Source organism: the organism of the source record quoted next, unplaced genomic scaffold (genome assembly GCF_019419815.1).
Source record: "Pyrus x bretschneideri cultivar Hongxiangsu unplaced genomic scaffold, Pyrus_bretschneideri_v1 Contig44, whole genome shotgun sequence".
Lineage (NCBI taxonomy): Eukaryota > Viridiplantae > Streptophyta > Magnoliopsida > Rosales > Rosaceae > Pyrus > Pyrus x bretschneideri.
In genome coordinates, this window is record NW_025999768.1 from 4138382 (window position 1) to 4157580 (window position 19199).

The following is a 19199-nucleotide window of genomic DNA, read 5'->3' on the forward strand; positions in this document are numbered from 1 at the left end:
CCAATATTTTGCAGAAAACTTGTCAGTTTTTGTTGTCGTTTTTCTTCACTAATTAAAGCTGATTATTGCCATACATGGTGGGAATTTGAAGAATATGAGAGGAAGTTTCAATTGGAGATGTTTTCATTCCTAACCTCCAGCCCCCTATGCATGCGTTCGATCGACTTCGACCCTTGCGAAATTATGTTTCCTTATTTGCCTTTACACGTGCCACACAAGTGACGAGTTTAACGAAAATATTGACAGAATAGACGAAAATGATAATAACTGTGCATTTTAATAAGTTGAAGAATCAATGTTACAAAAATAAAATTAAAAAATCATTGCTGCAATTGAGTTAAATGTTGAGCAACGTTACTAAAAGAAAAAGGGAGATTAAACTTGTGATATTGAATCAGCAAAATGGTTGGAATGGAAATGTCTCGACCCTACTCGCGGATTCGCGGACTTTATTTGTTCTAATCTCACACGTGTCAGGAATATAATCACACAGCGTCTCCGGGCTAAGAGCGCTGCATTACGCCATGGCCTACGTGCAGTCTACCCCCTACAAACTAAACCCCATTTTCACCGCTTCCGAATCCATCGACTTGGAATCAACCATTGAGGCAGCAGCAGCACTGCTCTTATCGCCCTCCGCCTACAGAAAGAGTGAGTAAAAAGAGACTCAAGGAAAAGAAAACAGCAATAATCGATCCAATGGCGGTGAGTACAGAGGGAGTGATCAATAACAAGCGGGTGCTACTGAAAGACTATGTGACCGGCTTCCCCAAAGAATCTGACATGCAACTCATCACCGCCACCACCAAGCTCAAGCTTCCAGAAGGTTCCATAGGGGTTCTGGTGAAGAACCTCTACTTGTCCTGCGACCCTTATACGAGATTCCGCATGACCAAGCCTGAACCTGGCGCCGGTTATGTCGGTTCCTTCAAACCCGGTTCGGTCAGTCAATACATCTATATTATCTTATCTCTCTCTATTTATTTTACTGAAAATTTGATATTACCCCTTGAAACTATATTTTCCTCTACTAAAACCCATCTCCTTTTGTTTTCTTGAATAAAGCCCATTGACTAGCCTTCAATTAAACAAATTCTTTAATTAAGTTTGACTTTTCAAATTGTGTATTTTTTGAATGCCTAAACTACCCCTATTAATACTTGGATGGGGTTTTTGGATCAGTTACTTGTTATATCCATTTAATTAATTTTATATATTTTACAAAATAATTCATGCCATTCATTTTATATTCAATGTATTAACTTTCAAATTGTTATAACGTGCCAATTGAAAAATAATAATACTAATTTCATAATTTTGTGCATTACATATATAAGTTAATTTACCTACCAACACAACAATAAACCTAAAACAGCTTCGGCTAATATTCCAATCCCTAATACATAAAACAAAAGCTATATGTTCCGCACAATTCTTACCTACAAAATAGTCTAATTTACCTATTACATCAAACCAAAATTTAAAGGGTCTAGTTTACCTTCAAAATGGTCTAATTTACCTACATGATTTATGTGCATTAGATTAAAAGTTTATTTAATTGCCTACAAGCACAAACCCACAACATTCGAACATTATCTAATATCACTAATTTTTTTTTTTTTTGGAATAGGTAAATTAATTTAAATGTAGGTAAATTAGTATAATATTAATAAGTAGGTAAATTAGTATAATATTTTATAAGTAGGTAAATTAATTTAAACGTTGGTAAATTAGTATAATATTAATAAGTAGGTAATTACATGATTCAAAATGCAGGTTTATTAGTATAATATTTTATAAGTAGGTAAATTAATTTGTATGTAGATAATTACATAATTCAAACAATATTATTTTTTCCGTACAAGATTGTCTTTCTCTTTTAAATTTGGGAAATTAATTTATATATGTTGCTAAAATTTATGATACAAGAAAGGTAAAATATCCATATGGATTTAATTGCTCATCATAATTAGGATGAGTAATAACATTTATTGACCAAATTAGGATTCTATGGCATAAGTTGTAATTGTATTGTAATAGTTGGTCATATATTTGTCTACATGGTAGGCTATTTGAAATTTGGGTTTTATTTGAATGTTTAAATTTAGATGGGTTTTTATTTGGAAAATAGGAGTTTCAAGGGTCTATATCTAAAGAACCCTTTATTTTATTATTTTAGTGTAATTTCTTCTTTTTAACTGTTTGCCTCTACCGCTACTCAGTATTACGGTATGAGATGTTCTAATTTTATTATAGCAAATTTGAACAACATTATTATTGGCGTATTGTGTGGTTTAATCTATTCTTCCATCATTTAGTGTAAATAATATTATTTGTTCAAAAAAATAAATAAATAACTACCTGCTTCTACAGTCTCTGCCTGCCTTACTAAGAATTTGTTTCAAATCAAAGTTGAATACTTTCACATCTCTGGGTGAAGGCCAAGGCGTTGTGCATTTGCCTTTTTCTTCAAGTTTAAAATTGGGAACTTGAGTAGAAATAAAAAAAATTATAAAAAGTTGAATCCTTTAGGTATTTCTATATTCACTTCCTTAAGATCTATCAAGTAATACTAGTATTAATTAATGTGACTGAGGATCACAATTATTAATCACGTCGGATGGTTAGCCTCATTTTTAGAAGTCCCTTGACCCTCGGAAATGGGCAAGCTTTTTGGCTTGGGTCGCTCTTTTTATTGATGTTGGGATGATTTAATGATTTATACTTTGAGACAACTTATCTCTTCAATGCTGTGCTTTCTCTTTATTTACCGTTGGATATTGAAATGCTGGTGTGGCAGCCTATAGGCGGATATGGAGTTGCCAAAGTTTTGGAATCCGGGGATCCCAAGTTTAAGCCAGACGACTTCATTTGGGGAATGACCGGGTGGGAAGAGTACAGTGTTATCACTGCAACAGAGTCTTTGTTTAAGATTCAGCACACTGATGTGCCTCTCTCTTACTATACTGGAATTCTTGGTATGTTGCTATATATTGGCTATTATTGCTATTTCCCCGCCTTTGGATGTATTTCTTATAAAAATTGCTCTGCCACAAGCAGCTATCTCAAGTCTTGTGTCTTTTATGATGGTACTTGAGTTATATGGCTTTGTAATGCATCGTATATTTAGTTGATGCTCAAAGCTCATCTAATGTATTCATTTTTTGAAGGTATGCCTGGAATGACTGCTTATGCTGGTTTTTATGAGGTCTGCAATCCTAAGAAGGGAGAGACGGTCTTCGTTTCATCAGCATCTGGAGCGGTAGGTCAGCTTGTTGGCCAATTTGCAAAGTTGTTGGGTTGCTATGTTGTTGGAAGTGCCGGAAGCAAAGAAAAGGTGAGTATGGTCGATTTCAACCATGTCTTAGTTGGCATTTCTGTGATTGTGACTCAATCAGATAATTATTCTTGGTTTAGAAACATGTGTTTAGTGATCGATGTTTGCCAAATTGGCGACTGGGAAAATTTTGATTCTAGAGTAAGGGGAAAATAAGAGAACTTATTGGCAAGTACAGATATTGGTGACCCTTTATCTTCATAATCAAGTGGGTAAAATTCAGCCTTGACCTGTTTTGAACCTGCTGCCTCATCTGGTTGGAAGAATGTTCATATCATATGACACCGCAAGAATATGCTACTTAATAAAGTATGGAGAAATGTGCATCTTTGAGCTTTTTCGCCTCATTCCTACAGTTTTCCGTATTGTGAATGACAATGTTTTAACCATTCTTGCCATATTATATCATTTCTGAGTTCAGGTTGATCTGGTGAAGAACAAGTTGGGGTTTGACAATGCTTTCAATTACAAAGAAGAGCCTGATTTGGATGCAGCTTTAAAAAGGCCAGTAGATATGTGTTGAACAGAATCAAACTATTATTTTAAAGCTTTTACTTGTGTTTTAATTACGAGGGGAAAGTCCAATAAAGGCATTAGCAATCTCTAATTTAGTCCCCAATCCTAAAACAGTGAAAAAGTAAGTTGAAATGTGACAGTGCGAGCATGTTGCTGCTGACGAGAAACTCACGTCTTTGTCCTCTTTGTAGATATGGTCCATGGTTTTTGGTGTTTGCTTATAGTCTAATGTGTGATTTGCTTACCAGATACTTTCCTGAAGGCATTGACATATACTTTGAAAATGTCGGGGGAAAGATGCTTGATGCAGTGCTACAAAACATGAGGGTCCATGGCCGGATTGCAGTTTGTGGGATGACATCGCAGTACACCCTTGACCAGCGGGAAGGTTGTCACAATTTAATGTATCTGGTCAGTAAACAGGTTCGCATGCAAGGTTTCACGGTTTTTAGTTACTTGAAATGGTTCTGCCGGCCATAAAAGAAGGGAAGATAATATACGTGGAAGATGTAGTGGAAGGCCTTGAGAGCGCTCCAGCTGCTCTGGTAGGGCTCTTTACCGGCCGCAATGTAGGAAAGCAGGTGGTTGCAGTTTCCCGAGAATGATTTCATCAGACTCTCCATGGCTCCCAAGTCTCAACCTTTAGCCATATGGTATAACCGTCTACTGTGCAAATGCTTTTCTTATACATTTACAAGTTTATATTTCTACAGGTTTGTGGCAAGCTTGTTATCCGGACGAATACATGTCTTTTGATTTGCTTAATAATACGTAATACCAAACCACTAAGGATTTGATAACAAACAATACATACATATTGATTCACTTGTATTTTGGTCTAATTAGACAACCCATTCCATGTGTGAAAGCTGCCTTTTTATAAGACAACTCTACTGAATATTTTTCTCCTTTATGCATGTGCCTTATCATTATTCAACTTTTTTTGGATAATAAAATGTAAAATAGTATAGGAAAGGGATCATCGCCCAACCAATAAATGGAGAGCCACCCAACAAATAGAGGGATATCTGCATCCCTACTACGTATCGCGTTTCGATGATTGAACTGTTCATCTTCTAACCCTTCTCTTAAAGATCATCTCTATCACAAATACCAAAATTCGAAACTATTTGACTGTTAGATGTAATGGTAGTCATTAATTTTTTTTTTTTTTTTGAAAAATCGTATTTGCAAGAATGATCTATCAAATGGAGTCTTGAATCAACATATATATTCTAACAACCAAGTTCAAATACCATTTTTGTAGGCCTCGTTTCGTGTCTAGGACTAGTATTGAAACAAAATGGATAACCTAACAGATACCCATGACAAAAACTTATCTATTGCAATCCCTTTAAAATGGCTTGCATGATTAAAATTGATGAGTTTCCTTCGTGGCCAAGTCCAATTTTCTTTTGACCCCTTCCAAAAGACTACTTTCACTGTACCTGAAATTGGTAGGTCAATTTCAATGCAATCCAAAACACTAAAACGAGTCCGTAGTTTTAACAAGGTCAGTTTTAGTTTAGAAATGAGAGTATTTTGGATTAGAGAATCACTTCTCTCAAAACCATTACTAAGAAGAAGAATAAAAAACATTATTATAATTATCTATGAGAAGTTGCTTGCAAACTGCATATAAAAGTTGAATACATCTCTATTAACTGTTACACTCACAAAAACCAACAAAATTACATTAGCAAGCAACAACCAAACTCATGGAATATCTTAAGAATGATCAGCAAAATTTTACAACAATAAAAAAATGCAAACCTCAGTCATCGACCTCCTCTTTAATTTCTCTCTGTAGCTCCTCCTTGTACTCCTCGAAAGTTCCAGGGTAAGGGATCACCGTGCCATTCTCAACAACCCAAATTTCACTCCTCTCTTCATTCTCGCACACGCGCGATATCAGCCTAGAATCATGACTCACCAGCACAACTCCACCGGTGAATTCATCAAGTGCATCGGCCAGTGCATCAATACTCTGCATATCCAAATGATTTGTCGGTTCATCCAACAGCAAAATGTGGGGCCTTGACATGGATATTGACGTGAACACAACCCGGGCTTTCTGCCCTCCAGATAATTTTGCAATGGGAGTGAGATGGTTGTGGCTGGGGAGTCCGTATTTTCCAAGCTTTGCACGAACAGCCTCTTGCTTGCTAAGCCCCTCTTGGTCTGGATGAAGCCGGAGAAGGTACTGAACTGGGGTCTCACCCATGGTCAGAAGGTCCACAAAGTGCTGTGAATACCTACCGATCCTCAACTTCTGACTCCTCCGTACTTCACCCTCAGAAGGAACCAAATCACCTGCAAGAAGGTTGAGCAGAGTAGACTTTCCAGCTCCGTTAGGTCCAACAATGGCAACACGAGTCCCCATATCAATACCAACATCAACACCTGACAGCCTGAAATCCTCCCGATTTGGATAACTGAAGCTGACTTCAACAAGTTGCAAAAGTGGAGGAGTAAGCTCTGTAGGTTCAGGAAAGTGGAACTCCACACTGTAATCTCTCCACTTCTTAGGAGCCTCAGCTGGTGAATCATCTTCATCAACTTTTCCCTTGGCCTTGTTCTTTGATGCTTCCTTAACTGCTGCAGACTTTGCTTTATCCTTGACTTTATCCTGTTGAGCCCGACTTCCACTCCTTTTGGCAGCTTTCATCTGCTTGTCATAAATTTCAAACTTTTTGTTCACCTCTTTGCGACGTTGCTCATAACCAGTTTCAAAATCATCAAAATTTCCACGGTAGATGTGAAGTTTCAGATCATGCAGATGAATAATCTCACTGCAAACCGTGTTAAGGAAATCCCGGTCATGTGAAACAACGACCAAAGTTTTTTTCCAACGGCACAAGTATTCCTCCAACCAGAGAACAGCCCTCAAGTCAAGATGGTTGGTGGGTTCATCAAGCAACAAAAGAGTTGGCTGAACAAAAAGTGCCCTTGCCAATGAAATTCTCATCCGCCACCCACCACTGAAGGACTTAGTGGGACGGCCTTGCATATGCTGTGTGAACCCCAACCCAGCAAGAATTTTTGAAGCCTGAGCTTCAGCTGAATCTGATCCCATCAACTGCAATTTCTCATACAATTCAGAGAGCTTCTCTCCTGTATCATCATCAAAACTGTCCTTTTCATCAGCAGAAGCTGAATTCTGCAAATCTGCAACCTCTTTTCGTATTTTGACAAGTTCTTCATTAGCTGAAACAACTGCTTCAAGAGCAGTTCTGTCATCACCAACTACCTCTTGCTCAACCAAAAGGACATCAATATTTTTTGGTACTGGAATCTTCCTCCAAGCAAGAAGCTTCAGGAGAGTAGACTTGCCCATTCCATTGGGCCCAACCAAACCATATCTCTTCCCATGTGTTATCTTCACTGATGCGTTCTTTAGAAGTTCCTTTCCCCGAGCAGACACGGAGAAATTTTCTACTGTTATATCCTTAACATTAGCATCGCCATCTTCACCATCAAGTACCGATGCTCGGCTTCCAATAACAACAGTGAAAGCATCGTGGTCGTCTTTAAGGGCCTCCTTCTTAGCCTGCTCAACGGCATGGGCAGCAAGAAGGTCCTTCTGAGCACGCTTTTTCAACTCTTTCTCTGATATAGACACATCAAGCGGCTTAAATTCTTGCCGCTTTTGTTGATTGGATACATTTACTTCTTGTTGGCCCTCTTCCAACACATCCTCATCTTCTTCATCAGAGGAAGGGAGATCAATACCATCAGTGTAAGATTGACGCTTTGGAGCTGCTTTTGCCTTTGCACTTGAAGAAGTTCCTTTCTTGGGCTTATCGGGTTTCTGGTCCATGCTGGCCAACATTGCAGAGACTGATATTTTCTCTTTTTTCCCATCTTTAGAAGCATCTTTGCCAGTTGACTTAGCCTTCGTGGATGCACCACTCTCCTCTGTCTTCTTTCTTCCCATTGCAGTTATCTAGTTAACAAAAAATGAAAAACCATATCAGCTACCTTTAACGTTATAAGAAAACCAATTAACAAACATAACCCAACTAATTAACGAAAAACCTCACTACCTCAGTCCAACATCCCAAAGGTTCTACCGATGTAGTTTCTACAAAACCTAAAGCTAACATTCAACTTTAAGCCAGCGGCGATTTCTTCGAGTTTTTAGAAAAAAGCCACAACCCGCAATTTCTTGATACATGATTTTCTCTTTAACAAAACAAGTAGGCATTGTTCTGAATCAAGCACATACTCATAGAACTTGCATAGTTTGCAGGGATTATGGAAAAGCAATCAACTTTTCCAATTTCTAAAGATGATGCTCGGAATTCAAGTACCACTTAAAAATAAAATTAAGACGCGCCGCAACTGATTGAATCGGTTAGGAAGGAAATTCGTAAAATATATTTATAAAAAAAAAAACAAACCAAACTAAAATTTTAACAATGAATAGAATCATAGACCCAAGCTCCTTTCAGACGCTTAAAAGGGCCGCTCACTTGGATTCGGCAAAGAGACAGCTTCGAAATTTAATCACTCATATACAAAATTAATTTCCGACAAATATAAAGAATCCGTCCGGAAAGAATACGAGTAAAAATTCAATAGAAAATCAGCTGTATATTAGCCACGTAAAAATTTGGAAAAATGGAAAAAGTTGTAAAATTTCAATGCCCATAGTTAGAATAATCCTCGAATGAATTCTCACACAAGATGAATAAAAATATAAATTAAAAAAGACAAAAAGAAAGGTAATAAAAATACCTCAGTTTCTCGAAAGATGAAGCTTTTTCGCTTTCGTCCGACGAAAGATGAAAGCTTGAAGAATTCGACAAAGTAGAAGAAGCAGAAGACGACGACGACGACGATTAATCTGAATCCAGATTGTAAGCCCTGGCTCCTTTCGCACCAAAGACAATGATCAAGTCGGTCGTACTGGGCCGGGCCTAACTAAGCCCACTTCAAACCCCCAAATTTGTATAAATTTTTTGAAACTCTAACGAAAAGCTCCCGGTACTATTTATTTTAATGAAAAATCACATTTTTAGACTAAAAAGACAATCATTGTACTATTTACTTTACCCTTTATTTTGTCCTTATCGTTAAAACTCAAAGTTTTCAAGCTCTTTTCATTAATTTTCTTAAAATCCTGGGTTGTAGCTGCCAACTGGCACGTCCGAACTAAGCAAGCGTTGAACAAGACTCGTATCACACACAATAACAACGGAGTCATGCATTTATAGGAAAACAAAGATTCAATCCTAAATGCTTTCCTATTTTGACAGGTAAACGTAATCCCTCACAGAAAAGTAGGGAATGAAATATCTTAAAATCTGGTCCCTTCAAACAATCCAATGGTCATCAACAAAGTACAGGATGGACAAAGAGGAAAACATCCAATGTGATAAACTGGTCTTGCAAGTTTCACAAACGCAGACATCAGATACTTAGTTTGTCTGTCTGCTGTTATTCATTAAGTCAATACACGCCTACATTAGGTAATTACGTTATTGACAAACACAGACCTACGATTTAGTCCCACGGAGACATGACGCATTGACACAGGCACAAGAAGATACACAACGGAATGCTCCGCTAAAACTGGGAAACTGAAACTACTTGTTTTCCGACGTTGCGTCCCCTAAAAAGTCCAACCAACGCAGCTGGTCCGTTCTCGAGGCCTTGAGCAATGTCTTCTAAATAGACCACCCTTCCCTCTCTTATACAAGGAAGTATAAAGTCCAAGTACTTGGGATAGAGGTGATAGTAATCGCGGACTGTAAAACCTTGCATATGGATCCGCTTATATACGAGACACATCAAATTTGTGACACCTTCAGGTTGATCAAGATTGTACTGTGAAATCATTCCGCACACTGCAATGCGGCCGTGGACTCTCATGTTAAGGAGGACTGCGTCAAGAAATTTCCCCCCGACATTCTCAAAGTATATGTCAATGCCTTCGGGAAAGTACCTGAAAGAAGCAGGTTGTGATGAGTGACCTTGCTTAAACTGTGTATGCAAGTTCCTTTTGCAGAAAGTTGCAGAGATAAATAAAGCTTTGCGTTACTGATTCTTTCAAATTCGTGTGATAGATTGACAAAGATGTATACCGCACAGATGAAGCTCAAAAGTTATACATACTCTTCGCAGGACCTAAAAGTTGTTAAAATATGCATTCTTCGGCTTCAGAGCAAAATTCAAGCTCAATGTATATGCAAATATGCACTGACCTTTTCAGAGTTGCGTTCAAGTCATGCTCTTCCTTGTAATTGAAAGCTTCATCAAAGTTAAGCTTACTCTTCAAAAGGTCAACCTAGTAAAAAAAAGGCAGAAATTGATCACTACTGTTTAAAACTATATTGAACCAGATACCCCACCAAATGCAACAACCTTGAACTTTCATAATCTATTAAATTTTAGAACACTTAAGTTATTCTTGGGATAAATAAACTCCGTTTTTAGAAATTTGCACGCAAAAGTGAAAAATGCTTTTGGACTTCTGCATTATATCCAACTAGACAATCATATTATACATTCTAGATAGCAGCCACAGAAAATGGCACGTAAGTAGAAAATAAAATGCGATCAAAAGCATAGGTTTTCTCAACTTTTAAGAATTTCATAACGAAAATTGTCACAATACTTTAACATTGTCAAGCAAAACTAACCATAAAATCCTATAATGTGTTGTGTCCGAAAGCAGGAAAGATACAGCAAGTGAATGGGGGAAAAAGATGCCAAGTTTATACCTTTTCTTTACTTCCAGCACTTCCGACAACGTAACAACCCAACAACTTTGCAAACTGTCCAACTAGCTGACCAACCGCACCAGATGCCGCTGAAATGAAGACATATTCTCCCTTCTTAGGAAAACAAACTTCGTTGAAGCCTGCATAGGCAGTCAGACCAGGCATACCTACAGAAGAAGGAAAAAGGAAATGCACATAACTTACAGGGAGCTTTGAGGGTACATGTCAAGGGACATAAGAAAATCACACGAACTGTCCTAGTACATCTTCCAAACCATTAAAAAGATAAATGCAAGACTCTGCTTTTATAACTCATAAGTCCCAACTCAACTAAAGTTATCTAGGGGACTCAATTCGCTTATATCCAAAGTCTTCTAAAACTTCTGTCGAAAATCTAAGATCATTAGCAGTCATCGTCACAATTTCCAACGGTAAGCCAACTAATTTAAATGATTAAAGGCAACTCAAACACATTCGAGTTCAAAAAAAGAAACACATCAAACACTACTTTCGGTTAAAAGTATTTTGGGGCTAGTTTTCAGTGCGACAGCTTGAACTTTGACAAACTAGCCCCAAAAGTATGTTTATTTGACACACACACACACACACAGAGAAACTGTCAATCTATAGATGATAGTTTCCATTAGTTGAAACAGGCAGATACATAAATATGTTGAACCATCTTTTCCTTTCAAAACTGAGTTCGACCTAAACATTGTGGGTGACCAAACAACTTACCGAGAATGCCAGTGTAGTAAGAAAGGGGTACATCGGTGTGTTGGATCTTACGGAGGCTTTCCAGTGCGGTGATTACGCTGTACTCTTCCCATTTGGTTGTACCCCAGACTAGGTCACCTTCCTTAAAGTTCGAGTTTCTGGAATCCAAAACTTTAGCCACTCCATACCCACTCAAGGGCTGCAGTGGTTTCATCAAGAATTGTTAGCAGATACAGTCTCAGCACTCTATACAACAACCACATCAAATTTTAAAAGCATACATCCATATTTATAGTTCAACAATTTGACCCGTGGATGAATTGAATACCACACCAATGTGTTGGAAATCTTCAAGCAATTACATGTTCAAGTTCAAAGGCCACTAAATTTCCAAATTAAAAAAAAAAAAAAAAAAAAAAAAAAAGTAAAATAAAAAAGGGACTCAAGGGTTGTTAATTTGGACGAAATCTCTGCCTAAAATTAAAAATCGATTTGCTATATTATTGTTTCTACACTAGACATATAATTTTCTGCTGAGAAATGAAAATCAAAGGAAAAGACAAATAAGTAATACGAGTGTTTACGTACAGAACCAGGGGCATAGGGTGTAAAATAAGCTGAAGTTTCGTCTCCAGGTTTTCTCATAAGGATGCGCATCACAGGATCACATGACAAGTAGAGGTTCTTCACCAACACGGCTTTCGAAGCTTCGTCTTCATCATCAGGGAGTTTCAACTTGATGGTGGCAGCATCTGTAAAGTTCATGTCCGATTCTTTGGGAGACCCTTCCACATACTCCTTGAATATCACCTGTTTGTTCTTCACTTCCGCCATGGCTTTCGATTTTGCTTTCTCCTTACCTGCACTGCGCTACCCCTGCCTCTCTCTGTCACTCGTTCCGGTTTGATGCAAAATTTGCGAAATTTTTCATAATCTAATGTTTGACTAATTATAAAAATTGAGAGGATAATGCGAAAGTCAAAATTCGTACGAAAAATTAAGAGGATAATTTATTTTTGGGGCTTTTGGATCTAGGTCCAAAAACTTAGATAGTTTTTGGGACCGAGTCCAGTTATCCAATTACATATTTTGATATCAATTTTACCCTTTCAGATAAAAATATTTAATTTCTTTAATTTTTTTTTATCATTTATTCAGTTTTTAAATTTTGAATATTTAAATACTCAAACTAAAATATTATCTAGTAACTACCTACTATTTATGAAGAAAACAAGACCGATATAATCTAGTAACTACCTACCTATTGTATAGGAAGAAAATGTTTTATACCTACAAAGCAGATATAATCTACTTGCAAAACAAAAATAAACTACCTATTGTATTGGAAGAAAAATGCTGGCAACCTACATGGCGGAACATAAAAATATAAATATGATATAATATACCTCCATTAAAGGAACGAATTTGGAGGGAAGAACACAAAAATATCACCCATGAAAAGAAGAGACAAAAAAGAGGAGGATTGATAGAGGGAATTGTTTGGAAGAAGGAAAAAAGGAGGGATGAAACAGACTGGGGGTTGAGGTGATTATACGGCTATAACTAATCCTACAATTAAGGGATTAGTTAAACCACAAATTATCTCATAATTAAGAAATTTTGTGTATTTACTACAATTCGTAAGCCTAAGGGGTAAATATGGTACAAACCATAAATAAACATACATGGAATCTCAATTATTGGACCTATTTCAATGAAGTGGACTAATTCTACTAATGACTCACAAAATTGGATCTATATCAAGTTCTAGGTCCAAAAACTTAGATAGTTTTTGGGACCGAGTCCAGTTATCCAATTACATATTTTGATATCAATTTTACCCTTTCAGATAAAAATATTTAATTTCTTTAATTTTTTTTTATCATTTATTCAGTTTTTAAATTTTGAATATTTAAATACTCAAACTAAAATATTATCTAGTAACTACCTACTATTTATGAAGAAAACAAGACCGATATAATCTAGTAACTACCTACCTATTGTATAGGAAGAAAATGTTTTATACCTACAAAGCAGATATAATCTACTTGCAAAACAAAAATAAACTACCTATTGTATTGGAAGAAAAATGCTGGCAACCTACATGGCGGAACATAAAAATATAAATATGATATAATATACCTCCATTAAAGGAACGAATTTGGAGGGAAGAACACAAAAATATCACCCATGAAAAGAAGAGACAAAAAAGAGGAGGATTGATAGAGGGAATTGTTTGGAAGAAGGAAAAAAGGAGGGATGAAACAGACTGGGGGTTGAGGTGATTATACGGCTATAACTAATCCTACAATTAAGGGATTAGTTAAACCACAAATTATCTCATAATTAAGAAATTTTGTGTATTTACTACAATTCGTAAGCCTAAGGGGTAAATATGGTACAAACCATAAATAAACATACATGGAATCTCAATTATTGGACCTATTTCAATGAAGTGGACTAATTCTACTAATGACTCACAAAATTGGATCTATATCAAGTTATCCCTTTATTTTTTCCTTCCAAAATTAATTAAAGGCCCCATTTGATGAATGTGTCCTATTTAAGCCTTGTGGTCCAGCCCCAATATATCTATGGTTACAAAAATACCGATAATGCTATTTAGACATACTTTTTAATAGAGTAGGTTGGCTTTTTTTTTTATTATTATTTTTTATTTTTAATATAACGATATATTTATACTAAGAAAGCGAGAAAAAATTAGTTACGAACTCGTTATTCGCTTCACATTTTTTAAAAATATATTAAAAATTTGTCAAAATTATATTTTTAAATAGCATTACTCTGAAAAAAAATACATAAAGTTGTCTGAGTCTTTTACCCAAATTAAAAACTAAAAATTTCCAAATAAACCAAATCCATAAAATTAATTGAAAACAAAAGCACATATAAACAATACATTTAGTTTTAATTTATATTGTATTTATCATTTTCAAGTTACAACATTCCATAATACAAAGCACCCAATGCAAAAGAGAATCTCTCCATGAAGTGGGTTTGGATGATGCAGGGCCAGGCTTTAAGGAACCCCAATAGGCTGCCAACACCGCAGGCTTACGCAAAATACATCTCAATACGACAACTAGCTAGAGCTAGAGCTATAGCTACTACTCTAGAAATATTCTTTAATTCTTATATATATATATATATATATATATATATAGTTTATAGTATGACTAGTCCCTTCTTTTTTATCCCAACTAGTACTGCGAGACCCCGAGTAAGGAGGAGTAGATGGAAAAAACTACAACTCGAGTTAGAAACAACTTGTCGGCTGAACCGTACCGGCAGTTGTTCCGCCTGCATGGATGCATGAAGCTTCAGCTGCTTGGTTATTGTAAGTGAGCTTCACATCTTGCAGTCTGATCCCGTTGCAAGGATACATGGAACTACAATCGAATTTCACCGCCACTTCCGTCGCGGATGTACCATGAATATCTTCATACGTCACATCGCTGACCTTAACTCCAGAAGCTTGGCCGGGGCAACCTTTGTCATTAGGGCAGTAATTTTGATCAATAATGATTGGATTTTGAACATTGGTCATCACAATATGTTGGAAAAGAATGCTCCTAGCAAATCCAGTGCTAGGTCTTCCCCAAGACTTAATTCTGACGCCGTTTTCAGTACCAGTGAATGTAATTGTTTTAACTGTAACATTTTGTACACCGGCTTCTTGTTGGTCCTTCCCTAAACTCCCAATGCTGCACAAGCAAATATTGTCAAAGTTAGAAGTGTATTATTATACATTAATCTAGCTAATAATTAGCTTAAATAATATGTATACAATTTTTTTTTATTATTATTTATTATTTTTTATGTAGCTAGATATGTACCTGATTCCGTGGCCGGGTCCACATGCGACGTTTTCAATCCACAAATTGGTAGTGCCGGGGCCAACTGAGACACAGTCGTCACCGGTTGAAATTTTGGAGTCGAGAATGGTGACTCCAGATGACATTTGGACATGGATGCCATCGGTGTTGGGGCTGTTGCCGGCCGCGTTAACCTTGACACCTTGCATTTTCACATTTTGGCAGCCGTTGACGACAATGTGGAACATTTGGCTGTTTAGTGATACTAATCCACTCACCACAACGTTGTTGGAGTTGGAAAAGCCCAGTGTCTACATATGATTAATTTACACAAATTAACTTCCATATACAGATCTAGTACATAATTTCGTATTAACTAAAGTATTAATTCCAAATGGAATTTGGAACTTAATTACTAACTCATGATTCCCCTAGTGCAAGCAATTAAGTGGTTGACCTTCGAAATTATCGACATCAGTTATATAATACCATACAAGCACATGCATTTGTGGGGCTATTTATCATCAATTTTTATGATATTGCTGCTTTGATACGACAATTAGTGAAGGCATGAGGTTGAGTCAGAAATCGTGCGAGGGATGAACGGTAGAGAAAGCAAATTCACTTGTGGATGCATTATGAATATCTAGAAACATGAATAAAGAAGGGATTTGGTGTCCCATGGTGTCTCGGGACGCCTCTCTCGACATGAACACGATATTATGTTGCAACTCCTTGTACAAGAACTCAAGCTAGCTCTTTAGAAGTAAGAATACAATGAGACTAATGTTCTTTAATTAGAATCAGTTACCTGTCCATATTCCCATTTCCCAGAAAACCGAACGACCCATATATAGTTAAAAGTAGTTAATGGAGAAAACCGTCATTAGCACGTTACCGGTGGAAATTGACAAATTATTAATTTAATAATGTTCCACTAATTAATCACTTCCTTGAGTCACCACCAAATTATCTTAATTTTTACTTGATACATGCACGTAATCACAATATATAGTTAATATCTTGCATATGAATGAAAGGTACTGGGACACTGTTGAGACGACGTTCCAACTTTTCTTTATAAAAAAAAATTAACCATATCGATGAAATAAGTGAAGAAGTTAAACTTACAGTTGCTCCGCTGGGGCAACTCTTGCCTGAGGACTTGCAATCCCATAATCCGGTGCCCTGACCATCGAGAACTCCACCGGAAATGGTGACCCCATTGACATGCTGGAAGAGAAGCCAGTTACCGGCATTTCCAATGACCTGATAATCAGACGGGGCGACTGAGGGTGCCAGCAATGCGGAAGGTGATGGCGTTGTTCTTGCATGGGCCAGAGAACACGGCATTGCCAAGCAAGAACCTCCCTGCGGGGACATAGATGACAGCGGGGTTGACGGAGGCACAAGCATTGGACCACGCAGAGAGGAAGGCCTTGGTGGAGTCAGTACTGCCATCTGCTTTGGCTCCTAAACTGCTCACACTGAAAGTGACGGCTGCAGCATCCACATTAGTAATGCTTATAGCCATCATCAACAACGCAAAAACTGCAGCTGCTGGATATGAGAGGCTTTTGGGGTTTGCCATTTGTGCTGGCTGGTTTTAGGATTTTCTGATTTGAAAAAGGAGTGAGATGGAGATGTAGGAGAAATAAAGAGGCTACTTGTCTTAATTACTTTAGAACGAGTTGTTGAAAGAGGAGGAGGAGATGTGAAGTGTGGAAGTTGCAACGGTTTTGAGCGGTATTTATAGGTTTGAAATGAAGAAATGGATAGTTAATAAAATTGCGATTTTGTGGGCAAATCAATCAGGTAATAAAAATGAAATAGTAAGCAAGCAAGAGGCGCCGAAATTTACGTAGGTTTATTTCTTCATTTTTTTTTTTTTACTTTACAAAAATGACCTTACGTATTGCGGCTTGGGGTACTGTAATCACGTATACTGTATAAACAATGCACCAGTGCACACCAATACACCTCACCTGGGCCACCTCCATTCTGAATCATCTTTCTTTACGGTTTACTAAATTTGTATGCTGATGTTATACGTAGCTTGGTTGGCTGCTTGAAGCGCAAGTTCAATGCCCTCCATCACTTCACACCTTTCTTCATTTCATTCTCTGTGATCACTTGACGCTCAATGCCCTCAACTAAAACCGTCATTCATTATATATCTTAATTCTTTCTTAGAAAATCAAATATGCACAAAATAAGATAATTAAATTGTCCTCCCTTCTTTCAAAAATATTTGAAAAACACATCATTAATTCGTTAACAATTAACTAAGATAATAAATATATTAAAAAGCCAACGGATGGCTAGCAACGGAGCTTGTTTTTGTTGTTGGTCCAAGGAAAATGTTTTTACTGTAATTATGGTTCTGCATATTGGTCCACCAAATTACAGATTCTCATGGGATTCCAAAATATATAGGTTAAGTCCAAATGTGATATCGAACAGGAAATTTGGGCGCAGTTTATTTATATGCTTACATTTCGTCCTCTCCTACTGGTAGGAAAAACCGAAAATAAATTTATGGTGGGAGTTGGACTACCGCACACAAATATTTGTGCAGGATCTCCCAACCTTATCCATCTTCTGCTTTTGGACGGTTAGTTTATTTATCTTTTGGTCGAAAATTTAATTGGATGGTTAGATTATGAGATGTCAAATATGTCAAATAGGATCAAAAGATATTTAGGTGTTCTTCAATGAATATGTCAAATATGATGTGGTAGTTGATTCATTTGACTTTTTGCTTTCTAGCTGTCTTTTTTACAGCAAACAAAGAAGGAGCCAAATATTTTGAATTTAATTTTTTAATTCATAGGTCCCATTAACAACCAATAGAATAAAAATTAAAATTAATTATGATTATTTTTTAATAGTTAATTTAACTCTGGATCCCATAAAATAATAAAATACATATTTGACATATCTATTGAAAAAAAAGAGTATTTAGCATTTGTATTCAATTTGCCACATCAACACCTCATTTGAAGATGTAAGACGTTTATGCAACAGTAATAACGGACTACGTGCATACAATAGCACTGCGGCACTCTTCATATACATGTGAATGCAATTCAACATTTTGCCTTGTTAGGTTGGGTAGGGTTGCAATTCGAAGGAGGCTAGAGGGTACGTACGTAATTTACATAGTTATGTAAATTATAGGAGGGTGAAAAGCATTAACAACATGAGGTACGGGGCAGAGGCCGTGATAAATGCATGCGAATGGAGTAGAAAACGGAGAAACAAGCGGCGGCGTGTCATGTCCAACTAACACAACACGACTCCCTTACCTTCTGTTGATTTTGTTGGTTAATTATTGGACTTTATGTAATGTAATATTCATCTCAATTCAGGTAAATTGGCAATATGCATGCATGGACCCCTCTCTCCAAACACCCCTCCCCCTCCTTCCATTCCATGAAGAGATTTTTCAACGTGGAGAGATTTTTCATTGCGATGGGAACACGTGGTGTATTTTTTGTATTTCCGTCATAATAAAAAATTTCTTTTTAATGTGTATGTGTTACGCTATATGTTATTATACAAGTAGTTAAAGAATATTTGAAAACAAAAAATTTATTCCACTTATATAATAACATAGCACATCCCCCCATATTTCAAGTACATTTAACAATCTCTCGATTCCATGCATCATGTTTGACTGTTTTCATTATCTTCTTTATCTTTTTTTAATAACTTTTATATATCCTAATCAATCATTTCATACATACTTTCTCAAACCGAAAAATTGTTATAAACTGTGTAACTGTATAAAATAGCTGCTATAACTGTTTCTCTATTATAGTTTTTTAGACGAAATGATAAGAGTTTTATTATATTTCTCATATATGTAGTTATTATATATGTTCACCGCACATTTTTATCTTCTTTCCAACACTCTTAAATCTCTTTTTGCAAATTTAAAAGGAGACGTTATCTTCCATTAGTGTTTGATTTTATCCTTTCTTAGGTACACTTAATCTCTCAGTTGAAAAAAAAAAAAAAAACATATGTAATTTCTTAAGTGTAAATAAACCTTATTGGACA

At 36.5% G+C, this 19199-nt stretch overlaps 2 protein-coding genes and 2 pseudogenes across 3 annotated transcripts; 1 reads left to right on the forward strand and 3 right to left on the reverse strand.

Annotated features, from left to right (window-relative positions):
* The first annotated feature begins 574 nt into the window (after window positions 1–574).
* On the forward strand, window positions 575–4684 carry LOC103956037 (annotated as a pseudogene).
* Window positions 4685–5430: 746 nt separating this feature from the next.
* On the reverse strand, window positions 5431–8746 carry LOC103956038 (ABC transporter F family member 4-like). The gene is made up of 2 exons (XM_009367970.3): window positions 8594–8746; window positions 5431–7799 (listed from the first exon to the last, which is right to left on the reverse strand). The coding sequence occupies exon 2, from the start codon at window positions 7788–7790 to the stop codon at window positions 5628–5630; it is 2163 nt and encodes a 720-aa protein (XP_009366245.1). The 5' UTR covers window positions 7791–7799; window positions 8594–8746; the 3' UTR covers window positions 5431–5627.
* Window positions 8747–9212: 466 nt separating this feature from the next.
* Window positions 9213–12246, reverse strand: LOC103956039 (2-alkenal reductase (NADP(+)-dependent)). Of its 2 annotated transcripts, none has more exons than XM_009367971.2 (5): window positions 11887–12242; window positions 11320–11497; window positions 10582–10748; window positions 10063–10145; window positions 9213–9803 (listed from the first exon to the last, which is right to left on the reverse strand). In XM_009367971.2, exons 1-5 carry the CDS (start codon window positions 12130–12132, stop codon window positions 9425–9427), a joined length of 1053 nt encoding a protein of 350 aa, XP_009366246.2. In that variant the 5' UTR covers window positions 12133–12242; the 3' UTR covers window positions 9213–9424. The 2 variants fall into 2 exon arrangements, 1 of the variants encoding a protein (XP_009366246.2); XR_007251899.1 differs by having other exon boundaries at window positions 9686–9803; window positions 9943–10145; window positions 11887–12246.
* A 1978-nt stretch (window positions 12247–14224) lies between these two features.
* LOC103956040 lies at window positions 14225–16855 on the reverse strand (annotated as a pseudogene).
* Window positions 16856–19199: the final 2344 nt, after the last annotated feature.